Source organism: Pelecanus crispus, chromosome 1, assembly GCF_030463565.1.
Source record: "Pelecanus crispus isolate bPelCri1 chromosome 1, bPelCri1.pri, whole genome shotgun sequence".
NCBI lineage: Eukaryota > Metazoa > Chordata > Aves > Pelecaniformes > Pelecanidae > Pelecanus > Pelecanus crispus.
The window spans coordinates 15129802-15141441 of record NC_134643.1 but is presented as its reverse complement, the minus strand read 5'-3'; the positions used below and the strand labels follow the sequence as shown (position 1 = coordinate 15141441).

The 11640-nt window shown below is 36.8% G+C and overlaps 1 protein-coding gene across 1 annotated transcript in view; it reads left to right on the top strand.

Annotated features, from left to right (window-relative positions):
• The first annotated feature begins 833 nt into the window (after positions 1–833).
• The window catches only part of ORC5 (origin recognition complex subunit 5), a 78078-nt gene continuing 67271 nt past the window's right edge, over positions 834–11640 (top strand). Inside the window, exons 1-4 of the mRNA XM_075712727.1 lie at positions 834–962; positions 2581–2673; positions 8338–8535; positions 11543–11617. Coding sequence (XP_075568842.1) covers positions 852–962; positions 2581–2673; positions 8338–8535; positions 11543–11617 — 477 coding nt within the window. The 5' untranslated portion in view covers positions 834–851. The remainder of the gene's footprint in view (positions 963–2580; positions 2674–8337; positions 8536–11542; positions 11618–11640) is intronic.

Below are 11640 nucleotides of genomic sequence, written 5' to 3'. Positions count from 1 at the left end.
CATGTTGTCCTTATCACTACAGACAAATGTACCATCTTTCCAGCAGTTTTAGAAGCTACAGACAAAGTAGTATCTTTGAGGTGTTTTTCCATATTCTATCACTAAAATCCGGCCTTCCCAGTGTTTGGGCAATCAAGACCCTCAGTCTTCCTTGACTAGGCCTTGTCTAAAAGGTAGACTGTAATTAATATTACAGCTTTATCTAACTGGTTTGGGCTCCTACTATTTTTAAGGAGTATTTCCAGTCTTTATCGTCAGCTGGATTTTCTTCATATGCCTCTGCTGCTTTTAAGCTGCAGTAAGTATTCCTGTTAACATCTGAAGAGCTATTATTTTGTCATCCTCATCTTTTCTTATGCCCTACCTCTTCTCTATTACTTGTAAATCCTAGTTTATTGGCTGTCCAAGGAGGTGATGATCTGTGACTAATCTATTTTCCTTATTTTATTCCCTTGCTACTTTTAAATGTGTATAAAACGAGAACTAAATCTGTATTTTTCCAGTTAACTAAACTATGACAATTCTTTGTTGTATTGATTTGCTCATACCCTGTATGCCTTTCCCTTTTTAGTTGATTTTTTTGGATTGTCTGGTGTGAAAATGTCTGTGTAACGCCTTACATAGTAAAGTTTGATTTTGATGAAGTCTTTTAAGTCTTATCATAATTATGCCATTATCCTGAGCTAGAATGTCTGTTTAGATTTTATGTCAATTCCTGTTTGTTTTCCTCCTTTATATATATGACAGCAAATGATAATGAAAACGTTTTATTTTCCAGATTGCTTTATTTCTTATCTCTGCACCTCAAATGGGACATGAATGTTTAGGTGACTAACTACAGGAACATCAAGATGCCTAATCTCGAACATCCAGTGTACCCAGCAGCTACATTGCTTCACTTGGAAAGTTTGGTGCCTTGTCGAGAATCCCAAGTGTCCATGTTGCTGTCAATATTTGGAGAGGTAGTGCTTTTTTTATTGTACATTTGACTAGAACAAAGACTTTCTGCTGTCTCAGAGGAAAGAGTAGAAATTTAAGGGCATTTTTGTGATGTCATTATGAACATACTTTGATTGTCTCTTTGTTGGTGTGTTGTGTTTTGGGTTTTTGTTTTTTTTTTTTTGTTACCTATCTTTAACATTAGTATTTAGCAGATATATTCTAGTAAGTTTGAAGGTTGAAAGCTGTTTTGCAGCTGGAAGGACCCAAACAAACTTACAGCTATTTGTGCCTTGCTGTGTCTGAAGCCTGATTTCTCCATGACTGTTCCATCTTTGCCAGTTAGTACCAGGAATTGAGTCTGTCTTCTTCCCTGGTCTAAAGTTCTGGGGTATTTTTTTTTTTTTTTTTTTTCAGTGGCAGTGTAGAAATTCTGTTTGGTTTTGACCTGTTAATCTAATATCTGCATGCCTGAAGTCTAATAAGTACATGAAATTGGTCTGATTCTTGGTAGTTCTGTTGCTGGCCATAAGATTTGGAAATCACTGGCTTGTTAATTGATTCTGTTACTGCTTGGCAAAGCTGTGGTAAAAGTAATGGAGATTTTTATCTCCAAACTTAAAAGCAGTTGATATATCCATTTACAGTCAGTTAACAAAATGGAAATTACTCTCTGTTTCTGGTTCTGCCTTTAATTATAGATAATAATAATTACGTCAAATTACAGCATTTAAGTTTTATATATTTATTACAAGTATAGTGGCAACAAGTCTTCTTAAAAAAACCCAGATACTTAAATTCTTGTTAAACATGCAGGTTAGAGTATCCGCATATCTTGCACAAGAGTGCCTTCATCTTGGATTAATTGATTATTGTTTTTCATAAAAACTGTTTGTCAAATTTATTTTTGTATTCACTCCTTAAGTCAGGGTACAAGATTCTTAGAAATGAGAAAAACATAAAAATAAGTACCTGTTCAGAATTAAATAAAAAGAACAAGTTAATTATTTTCCTTGCATCTTAAAAAAAAAAAAAAATCCATGAAACATATGGCATCGGTACCATTAAATAAATAGAGGTATTATCTCAAATATTGCCTTGTGAGGGAAGAGCGAGCTCATTTACCATATTCTCCACCAAACCATTTAATTCTTTTCTGTTTGGTGCTGATGGAAAGAAAAGCAGTTTGTAGTGTTTGCAGAAGTTAGGACAATGTAAAGCTTGCAATTTGTGCTTGCCAAGATTTTGTTTCAGTTAACTAATTTGAATTAAGAGCCCACTGCTTTTCTCTCATGGTGTGTGTTTTTGTTGTTTGGTTGGTTTGGGGGTTTTTTTGTTTGTTTGTTTTGTTTTGTTTTTCCAATGAAAAACAGTGTCCTCATGTTATAGCAGTTTCACTGGTAGCTTTATGTGAATACTTGACTCTTGGAACTTACCCTCCCAGCATTTCAGTGAAGATGAAACTTTAAACTTGATCATGTTGATTCCATAATAATTGGTGTATTTTATGTTTTAATGCCTCAGTTTAAGAGATAGCTTTTCTTTTGCAGGGAAACTTCATTGATAAGAGATTCATCTGTTGAATGAAAAAGAAGAAGAATTGAAACAGCAATAACTTTTTTTTTTTTCCCCCCTGCCTAGCGTCAGCAGTTTAGTTTTCCATCCATCTTTATCTACGGACATAAATCTAGTGGAAAGACTTACGTGATGCAAACTCTTCTAAACACCTTACAGGTAAGAATGTTCACAATGGATATTGAGTTTAGAATTTATTTGTAACAGACGGTCCCTCAAACTAGCTTCTACTTTCTCAAAATGGTTTGTTTCCTCAGCCATTTCTGCCTTCTTGATTCTTGTCCTCCACTTACCCTTGATAAACGATTGCTCTTCTCACTAGTGCACTTAGGATAAAATGAAGTCGTACATTCTGAGATATAATATAAATCACAGTAACTTTTCTGAGAAAGTTTAAAAAAGAAAAAAAGGAGCCAAATTTTGTTCAGCTCGTTCCCTTGACTTAACCTGAAATAGCTCCAGTGACAAGTAAGTACTCCTGTGGTGATTACAGTTCAATCTGAGAGTTACTTATACTATACTTTTTTTGAATCTTCCTGTAATTGTCTTTTAAACTAATTTTACTTGTATATGAAAAGAGTGAGAGAGTATATGAAGAACAGTGAGAAGAGTTTGCAGCAGTGGAATTTTGTTTTGTTTGTTTTGTGTTAAGAAACTCATTTTAATCAAATTCAGTTGTATGTGTATGATCTATTTAAATGTCAGCCTAAGAGCTTAAACTTAGTAAAGTTCTTAGAAGCATTTAAAGCAAACATACAAGCTATACGTGTTTGCTGGGGAAAAAAAAAAGTGAGTCTGAAATGGTGAAAATCGCTCTCTGAATACCAGGCAACTGCCATTCTTTCTGATACCGATAGTTGTTTTTGCAGATTCGAGGTGAATGTTGTAGTCATTGCAGTAAATTTGGTTAGTTCCAATCAGCCCTCTTATAGAACCAGGAAAATCTGAAACTTTGAAAAAGAGACAATGCAAGAGTTCTAAAATGTTGGAGCAGTGTTGCATAGGAACAATTGATTTAATTCCTGAACAATAAATTATTTTTCTTTTGCTTAATGGATCAGCTCTAAATGGGAAAAGTGTGCTGATAGTCCTTTCTAATACTATATTTTCAGAACCTGTTTGAAAATATGAATTTTGTGCACTTTAATTTGTTCTAGATCCTCCAAACACAGCTTGATAAGCATCATAAGTTTAAACCCTAAGAAACGGATGCCATTCACACTTTCTAATGTAATAAAACCAATTCTCCAGGTGTGCTTGTGTTTACTAAGCTTGACATTGCCAGATGTTGTGGTTTAATCCGGCAGGCAGCTAAACATCACACAGCTGTTTGCTCACTCTCCCCCACCCTTGTGGCATGGGGGAGAGAATTGGAAAACAAAAGTAAAATTCATAGATTGAGATAAAGACAGTTTAATAAGGACAGAAAAGGAAGGGAAAATAATAATATACAAAACAAGTGATGCACAATGTAGTTGCTCACCACCTACTGACTGATGCCCAGCCCGTCCCTGAGCAGTGATCACTGTCCCCTGGCCAACTCCCCCCAGTTTCTATACTGAGCATGACACCATATGGTATGGAATAGCCCTTTGGCCAGTTTGGATCAGTTGTCCTGGCTGTGCCCCCTCCCAGCTTCTTGTGCACCTGGCAGAGCATTGGGAGCTGGAAAGTCCTTGACTAGCATAAGCAGTACTTAGCAACAACTAAAACATCAGTTGTGTTATCAACATTATTCTCATCCTAAATCCAAAACACAGCACTATGCCAACTGCTAGGAAGAAAATTAACTCTATCCCAGCTGAAACCAGGACAGTATCCACCCTTTATTCTATACCCTCTATGTCATGCCCAGGTCTCTACCCTTTCCAATGAATTGCAATTAATCACCACCACTTTTCCTGTCTTTTGATATATATACACAGATATCCTTCCGTTAGTCTGTAGGCCATCCCTCTAAAATGTCTGTTGAGTTAATTTTAGTCCATGACTTTGAGCTCCATCTGTCATAACAGTTTTTCGGGGCAGGAGAAATCCCGTCCTGGGTGTGATAATGGATTGTTGCATGTTGAAGCCAGTTCTGGTTCCATCACTGCTGCACTTTGCTTGGTTTTATTAAAGTTCATTCTTCATTCATCTGGGTGTTTTTTACTGTGATACTGCTGATATGGCATACAGCACCCATAAAAATGATGCCATACAATGTTATATGGCAATTAACATCATACAATTCAGTTCATTAGCTATTTTCACCCAAAATCAAATCCCCTTGAGGTACACATTGGACTTCCCCATCCTTCTGCATTACCTATCAAGTGCATGCAGGTCCTTGAGCAAAAGCAATCCCATGAATGGGTTTACCTTTGCCTGAGGGGGAAGTAACCCAGACTGTCTTCCCCAGCATATTTCTTACGTGCACTACAGGGACTTTATTCCCTTCTACAGTACGTGAAAGTTTTGACTGGGCATGGCCGGCTCCATTGGCAGATCCCATAGTGTTGACTATCCAGGTGGCTTTTGCTAAATGTATATCCCAATATCCCACCACCCATTGCTCTGAGGGTAGTCTTTAACAGCCCATTGTGTCGTTTGATTTTTCCCGGAGGCTGGTGCTTGATAGGGGATGTGATATACCCACTCAATGCCGTGCTCTTTGGCCCAGGTATCTATGAGGTTGTTTCGGAAATGAGCCCTGTTGTCTGACTTGGTTCTTTCTGGGGTGCTGTGTTGCCACAGGACTTGCTTTTCAAGGCCCAGGATGGTGTTCTGGGCAGTGGCATGGGGCACGGGATATGTTTCCAGTCATATGGTGGTTGCTTCCTCCATGGTGAGCACATGGCCCTTGCCTTGGCGGGTTTGTGGGAGTGTGATATAATCAGTCTGCCAGGCCTTTCCGTATCTATATTTCAGCCATTGTCCTCCATACTATAGAGGCTTTAACCGCTTGGCCTGTTTGATTGCAGCGCATGATTCACATTCATGGACACTGTGCAGTAGCGTCCTTGGTTAAGTCCACCCCTTGATCACAAGCCCATCTGTATGTTGCATCTCTTCCTTGGTGGCCTGAGGCGTCATGGGCCCACCGAGCTATAAATAATTCATCCTCATATTGCCAGTCCAGATCCACCTGAGCCACTTCAATCTTAGCAGCCTGATCCACCTGCTGGTTGTTTTGATGTTCTTCAGTGGCCCGGCTCCTGGGTATGTGAGCATCTATGTGACGTACTTTTACAACCAGGTTCTCTACCCGGGCAGCAATATCTTGCCACAATGCAGCAGCCCAGATGGGTTTGCCCCTGCACTGCCAGTTGCTCTGCTTCCATTGCTGTAACCACCCCCGCAGGGCATTTGCTGCCATCCATGAGTCAGGGTAAAGGACTGGCCATTTTTCTCATTCAGCAATATCTAAAGCCAGCTGGATGGTGGCAAATGCCTTGTGGGGGTGGTTACAGCAATGGAAGCAGAGCAGCTGGCATGATTGGTCTTTTGCTGGTGGGATGGATCTTATTCTCCCATGCCAGTACTGTTGCTGTTTCCTCCTGTATGAGCATCACTTTCAGAAATGTTAGGACTGTACGTTCTTTTTCAGCTTTGCCATCTAATGTAAACTTCCTTGGGATTCCTGCTTTTAAAAAACAGTATAGGGATAAGTAAGAAGTAGGTCAAGGAGGACTGATAAGAGAGGTGCTGTTGGAATACACAAAGTGGAAACTACTGAGAATTCATTGTACAGTTTTGAATTTGGAGCCTTACATTCCTAGGAAGCTGGGACTACAAAGTCTCTTCCCCATAATTGTTAAGGAAGAAAACTACTTTAATGCTGTCTACTGGGGGATGAGTTATATCCTTGATGATTAGTACTGGAGTTGTTATATCTTACTAACCTGAAGCAGGTAGGAACTTTGTCATGAATGGACGTATTTCAGTTGCAAGAGCTGCAGGCAGAGAAACCTACTATTTAAACATCATGTGAGAATCTGAATTATATAGAAGTAGTGGGTCATTGTGGCTGAATGCATGTTTCTTACAAAAATAGTCATCTTGAATGATGTAGGTATGGCCTTAAGTCCATTTCAGTCCCTCTCTGGTCAGTGGTGGCAGAAGACTTAAGCATTAGTTTCTTGCCACTTTTGTGGCCCTACTTTTTCTGTTAGCAAATGTGTATATTCAAGCTAGTTTTATTGTTTGTTCTAATTTTTCCCAAAACATGTTTTAAAGTCCTCCTAAGTTAAAGGGTGTCATCACAGAAATTTCCAGCTAAACCTGTTAATGCCTATGTTTTTGTCAGTCATGTACTTCAGGGATTTAAATCCAATGATAGGGGCTTGCTTCATGCCTAAACCATAAATTTCCACTTGTGTGTTCTCATAGCCCTGATACTTTTGGCTTTTCCAGAGTGCACTTATCACATATCTGCAGGGCTGGGTTTTATGCAAAAATCCCCTTCATTAAAAACTCTGCAGAAGGAGAAAGGTGGAAGACAGTGGTCATGATCCTCTTTCATGCAGCAACCTTTTGTGCAGTGCTCCTAACACTGTGCTACCCACTTGCAACATACCCAGAGATGTGGCCAGACCCTGGAAAGGAATAGGATTTAAGCAGCAACTGTTTCTACAGAACATCCTATCGTCAAGTATAGGTGTCTCTTACATAATGTGGTGTTGTGAATCGCATCTGAGGCACCCAGCTTTCCTTCTGCTATGGAGGTGCAGCACTTTGAATAGGTGCTTTTGGAGATATAGCCCCTTTCTTTCAAGAGTGTTCAAAATCATAAGAAAGCTTTTTATTACACACTGTTTGAGTGGATTGCCAGCATATACCCACACTTTCCCACATCTGCTGAATCATATGCCGTATATTGTATTTTAAGTAGAAAGACTGGAATGAAGTACTTAGATTTTTGTTTGTTTGTTTTGTTATAGACAAACACATTCCTGTATCAGAAGTTTAATTTTGCAAGTAATGCATATGTATTGCAATGACTAATGTTTTCCAGAGGTTTTAATGTTCAGTGTGAAAAAGAGCATGCGCCTTAGCAGAGAGTATGGAGCTATGCAAATGATGTATTTCTTTAAAATAGAGTTGCTAGAAAATTACCTTTTTTGCCTTATGTATGTTTGAATACTGGTGCTGTTTTGTAGTCTGTAGTGTCTTCTATTTATAGACAAATGACCTTAACTTTTCAATATTACTGAATTGGTACTTACAAGGACATTATATGCATTGCCATAAAATGTATCTCTTACTCTGCTTCTTTCACATGCTCTTTTCTCTGAAAATATCTGGTTTTCTAAAAATGTTCTGCACAAGCAGACTGATTACACGTGTCTGATATAGAAGCTTACATTTTATCATTTGTATGCAGCGAATGCCAAAAACATTCAGAGTAATTTTGGGCAGTGTGCTCCTAGGTTACTTACTTTGTAATATGAGTTTGAGCAGTTCATGTTATCTAGACACTGTAATTTGTAATGGACTGTTTTACAATACTGTAATGCGTTTTGATTGTCTAACTTTTCTTTGAACTAAACGCTGTTTGGTTTTTTCTTTCTATATATTGTTCACAATTTTTAAACATCGTTAGAAGATACATTGTGTTTCGTATAAGGAGTCATCAGATCTATCTTGACTTTGTGATATATAATATTTTGACTAGGTACATAAGTAATCATTCTTTTTTGGCAAGTTCTTTTGGTTTATGCTCTATATTCTGTTGGCATGGTGTGGTTTCTTCCATTGTCTTGTCTGGAAGAAAAAACTGACTTTGGAGTATTTATACTGAAAAAGCCAAATCAAGTTGTATCTTTTTTTTATCCTCTTAAGCTTCCTCATGTGTTTGTGAACTGTGTGGAATACTTTACTTCACGACTTCTTTTAGAAGAAATTCTCATGCAGTTGCAAAGTTGTTCTTCTGAGACAGAACAGACTTCTCATGTGCCTTGTGATACTTTCAATGACTTTGTACGTCTGTTTAAACAAGCTGTTGCGAGTCAAGAGCTTCAAGATCAAACTTTATACATTGTAAGTAATAATTTTAATGTTCCAGTTTCATTTCTGTTATTTCTGATATGAATCAGTGTAGTACTAGAATGCTAGGGTTTGTTTTGTTTTGTTTTGTTTCTATAATAATCTTAACTACATGAAGGACTCTAAATTTGCAGGCATCTGTAACAGCATTTATCATGCCGAGAGGTGAACATAGAAACAAATTTCAGGTATACAAGAGGTCTGAAGAAAGGACATAGACTCCTCAGAATGACTTTTTTTTTCTAGCTCTCACGTGGTTGAAAAAATCTATTAAAAATATGAACATCATAGTATTAGTGATATGTAACTGTATATATGCATTGTGGACCTGCAAAAGATGTGGACTGAAATTTCAGCCCAGCAGTAGGAATTAAGGGTTTTTAAAAGAGGTGAAATTGATTATTTAAGAAAACACAAAGGTGGTTCAAGATTGGAAACTTAATGAGCCTGGGTAATCATTCTGCAAGTTTCTCACAGCAGTCATCGGGCATATTGCTTTGGTTTTTTTGTGGTCAGACAAGAAGTTCATAATTACACTGAACATTCTTCATTCTGTTTCACAGATTATAGTTAAATAAGTTTTATTTCCATTTAAAAATACCTAACCACTGAGTTAAATAGCTTCATATTATGTTTAGTGGAAACAGTACTATCTCAGTTTCTTACAGCTCATGAGGTTAATAAATTTGACATACTTCTTAAAAATTGAATGAAGAAAAAATGCACCAGTACTTACAATAGATAAGAAGTTATACATAGATAATTCATTTTAATTTACCGTCACAAGAGTGGTATTGGCATCCTTCAACAATTCCCTAAGAACAAAATTTAGCACTAAACCTTTAGGGAATTTCACAAAATACTTTATATAGTAAAATTTTAACTTCAGATTAGTACTTGGATTAAAAAACTGTTCTACATCAGTAAAGAATGCTTCATGTGTTATATGAAAATTAGTATCACTCAGAAAATTAGAAAGTTTTTGAACAATGGTTATAGAAAGCAAAGCATTAAATACCTAGAAAGGTTCAATTGTATCATGTAAATAGTTGCTGAATCAGAAAAATTAAGTATTAAATTAGTATTTCAGTTCTGTTCTGCATGGGAACAGACAGGAATGAGGGAAATCAATTCATGTATATTAACCCGTGTCATCTGGATTTATTGTATAGTGGTTTAAATTGAGACTGATGGAAGACCAGCACGCTGGTAACATAAACTGGCAATGCTAATTTATTCTGTTTCATTTCGGTAGTAAATAATGTAATATTTCAGCCCAATTAACTCAGAGCAAATTAAGATAAATGTTTACTTTCAAGCAAAGGAATCTAAATGTTTCTCTTAGCCCAAGCATGGGTGCTGAATGCTTGTGGTTACTTCTGAGAAACAAAATTATTTATTTTAACTACCTGAAAAAATGGAGCAGGTATAACTTGTAGTCATTCATACATTCAAAATACTCAGCGCTTTACAGAAGTAACAAGCTGCGGTTGTTAATGTAAGTCAGCAGGCAGTTCTAAAATGTATAGTTTTTAAAAAAAAAGCTGAAGGGTGACAAATCTATATTAAAACTAAAGAATAAGGCGTGGATTTATAGGCCTGTGGGTGGGCTGTGTCTGTGAACCACTTGACATATTCCATAAGCCAGGGTCACAGTATATTTTATCTGCTGTAAGTAGAAACTCTAGTTTGTTTCCTGCTTAACTAAAAAGTAAGACCTACTTGGACCAAGACCTTAAAGCTTTGTGTTCGGTAACTACATGTCACTGGGTCCAGTAAGCAGTATTTTATTAGTAAAAATATGTAGCCTCTATTTGGTCAGTAACGTAAAGCAGTTTTCATTCCTGAAGTTGTTTGTTATATGAACCAAGTGCAGATGTCAATGTAAAATCATATGTTGTATTGTAGTTTTAAATACAATCCCAAGAAGTGTGAGCTATTATTGGAGAGATACTGCTCTTCCAGTTTTTTTCCTGTATGGTGTGATTTTGAAATTCCATTTCAATAAAATGTTACTTGGTTGTCCACATAAAATTCTTTTTCTTACTGTGGGCAACAGAAATGATAGATGTCAATATTTTGGTGTGGGGAGAAAATGTAAAAGGATAGAAAATATAATTTTCTAGGGACCTGTATTTTCTCTTTCAGCATCAGTAATTCAAAAGAAGTAATGAACTTCAGAATTTGGATTTCTATTGCAAGTAGTAAATAAAACACAAAGGAAATGTGTTTCTATTCTCTTTTTTTCATTCCTGTCAAGATTTTAAGTGTACTGGGAATACGATTTTTTTTTGCCAAAGGATAACCGTGCATGTTTTCAAGCTCCTGTTTTTTTTTCTCCAGGCTCCAAAATGTTAGTTGTTTAGATAAAGTGTTTCCTGTTTAAGCTGTACACATGCTACATATCTGTTAATGCTATGTGAGATTTGCATACAATACAATAAATCCTGTAAATTTCTAGGCTGCAAACTGTGGCAAGAAAAGTTCCTCTCAAAATTCAGTTGTGTGAATTCCAGATGATAGCTAAGTATTTGAAAATATCTGCTGTTAATTTGTTTCTGAAAAATAATTTCATAGTGGGAAAAGATAGCTCTCCTAAAGTAAGCATGTTGATATAGTGCTACAGTACTACACATAATTTTTAAATACAAGAAGAATTTTGGACAAAAATTGAGGTTTCAATGGTTCTTAATGATATCATGACTTTGTCAGTGATATTCTTGACTGGTATACCTACTTTTTAATTCTTACTGCTCTGAGGCATGAGAATGTTGCTTGCCTGGGGGTTGTGTCTTTTTTTAGATGGCAGAACTGCTTGGGCTTCCTGGAAGCACACCTGAAGCAATAATCTCTCTGATGTTGCTTGCTTAAGGGGTCTTGATACTTAAGTGGTTTCTGCCATTGGTGAAATGAGTTTCCAGCAGCTAAAAATTAATTTTAAGTCCACATGAGAATGGAAGTTGACATTGTCTGTATAATAAGATCATTGTTTTGTTAAAAGGTACTGGATAGAGCAGAGCAGCTGAGGGAAATGGAAGCAAACATCTTGCCAGCGTTTCTTAGGCTTCAAGAGTTGGTAAGTGCCTGGAAAAAAAATTA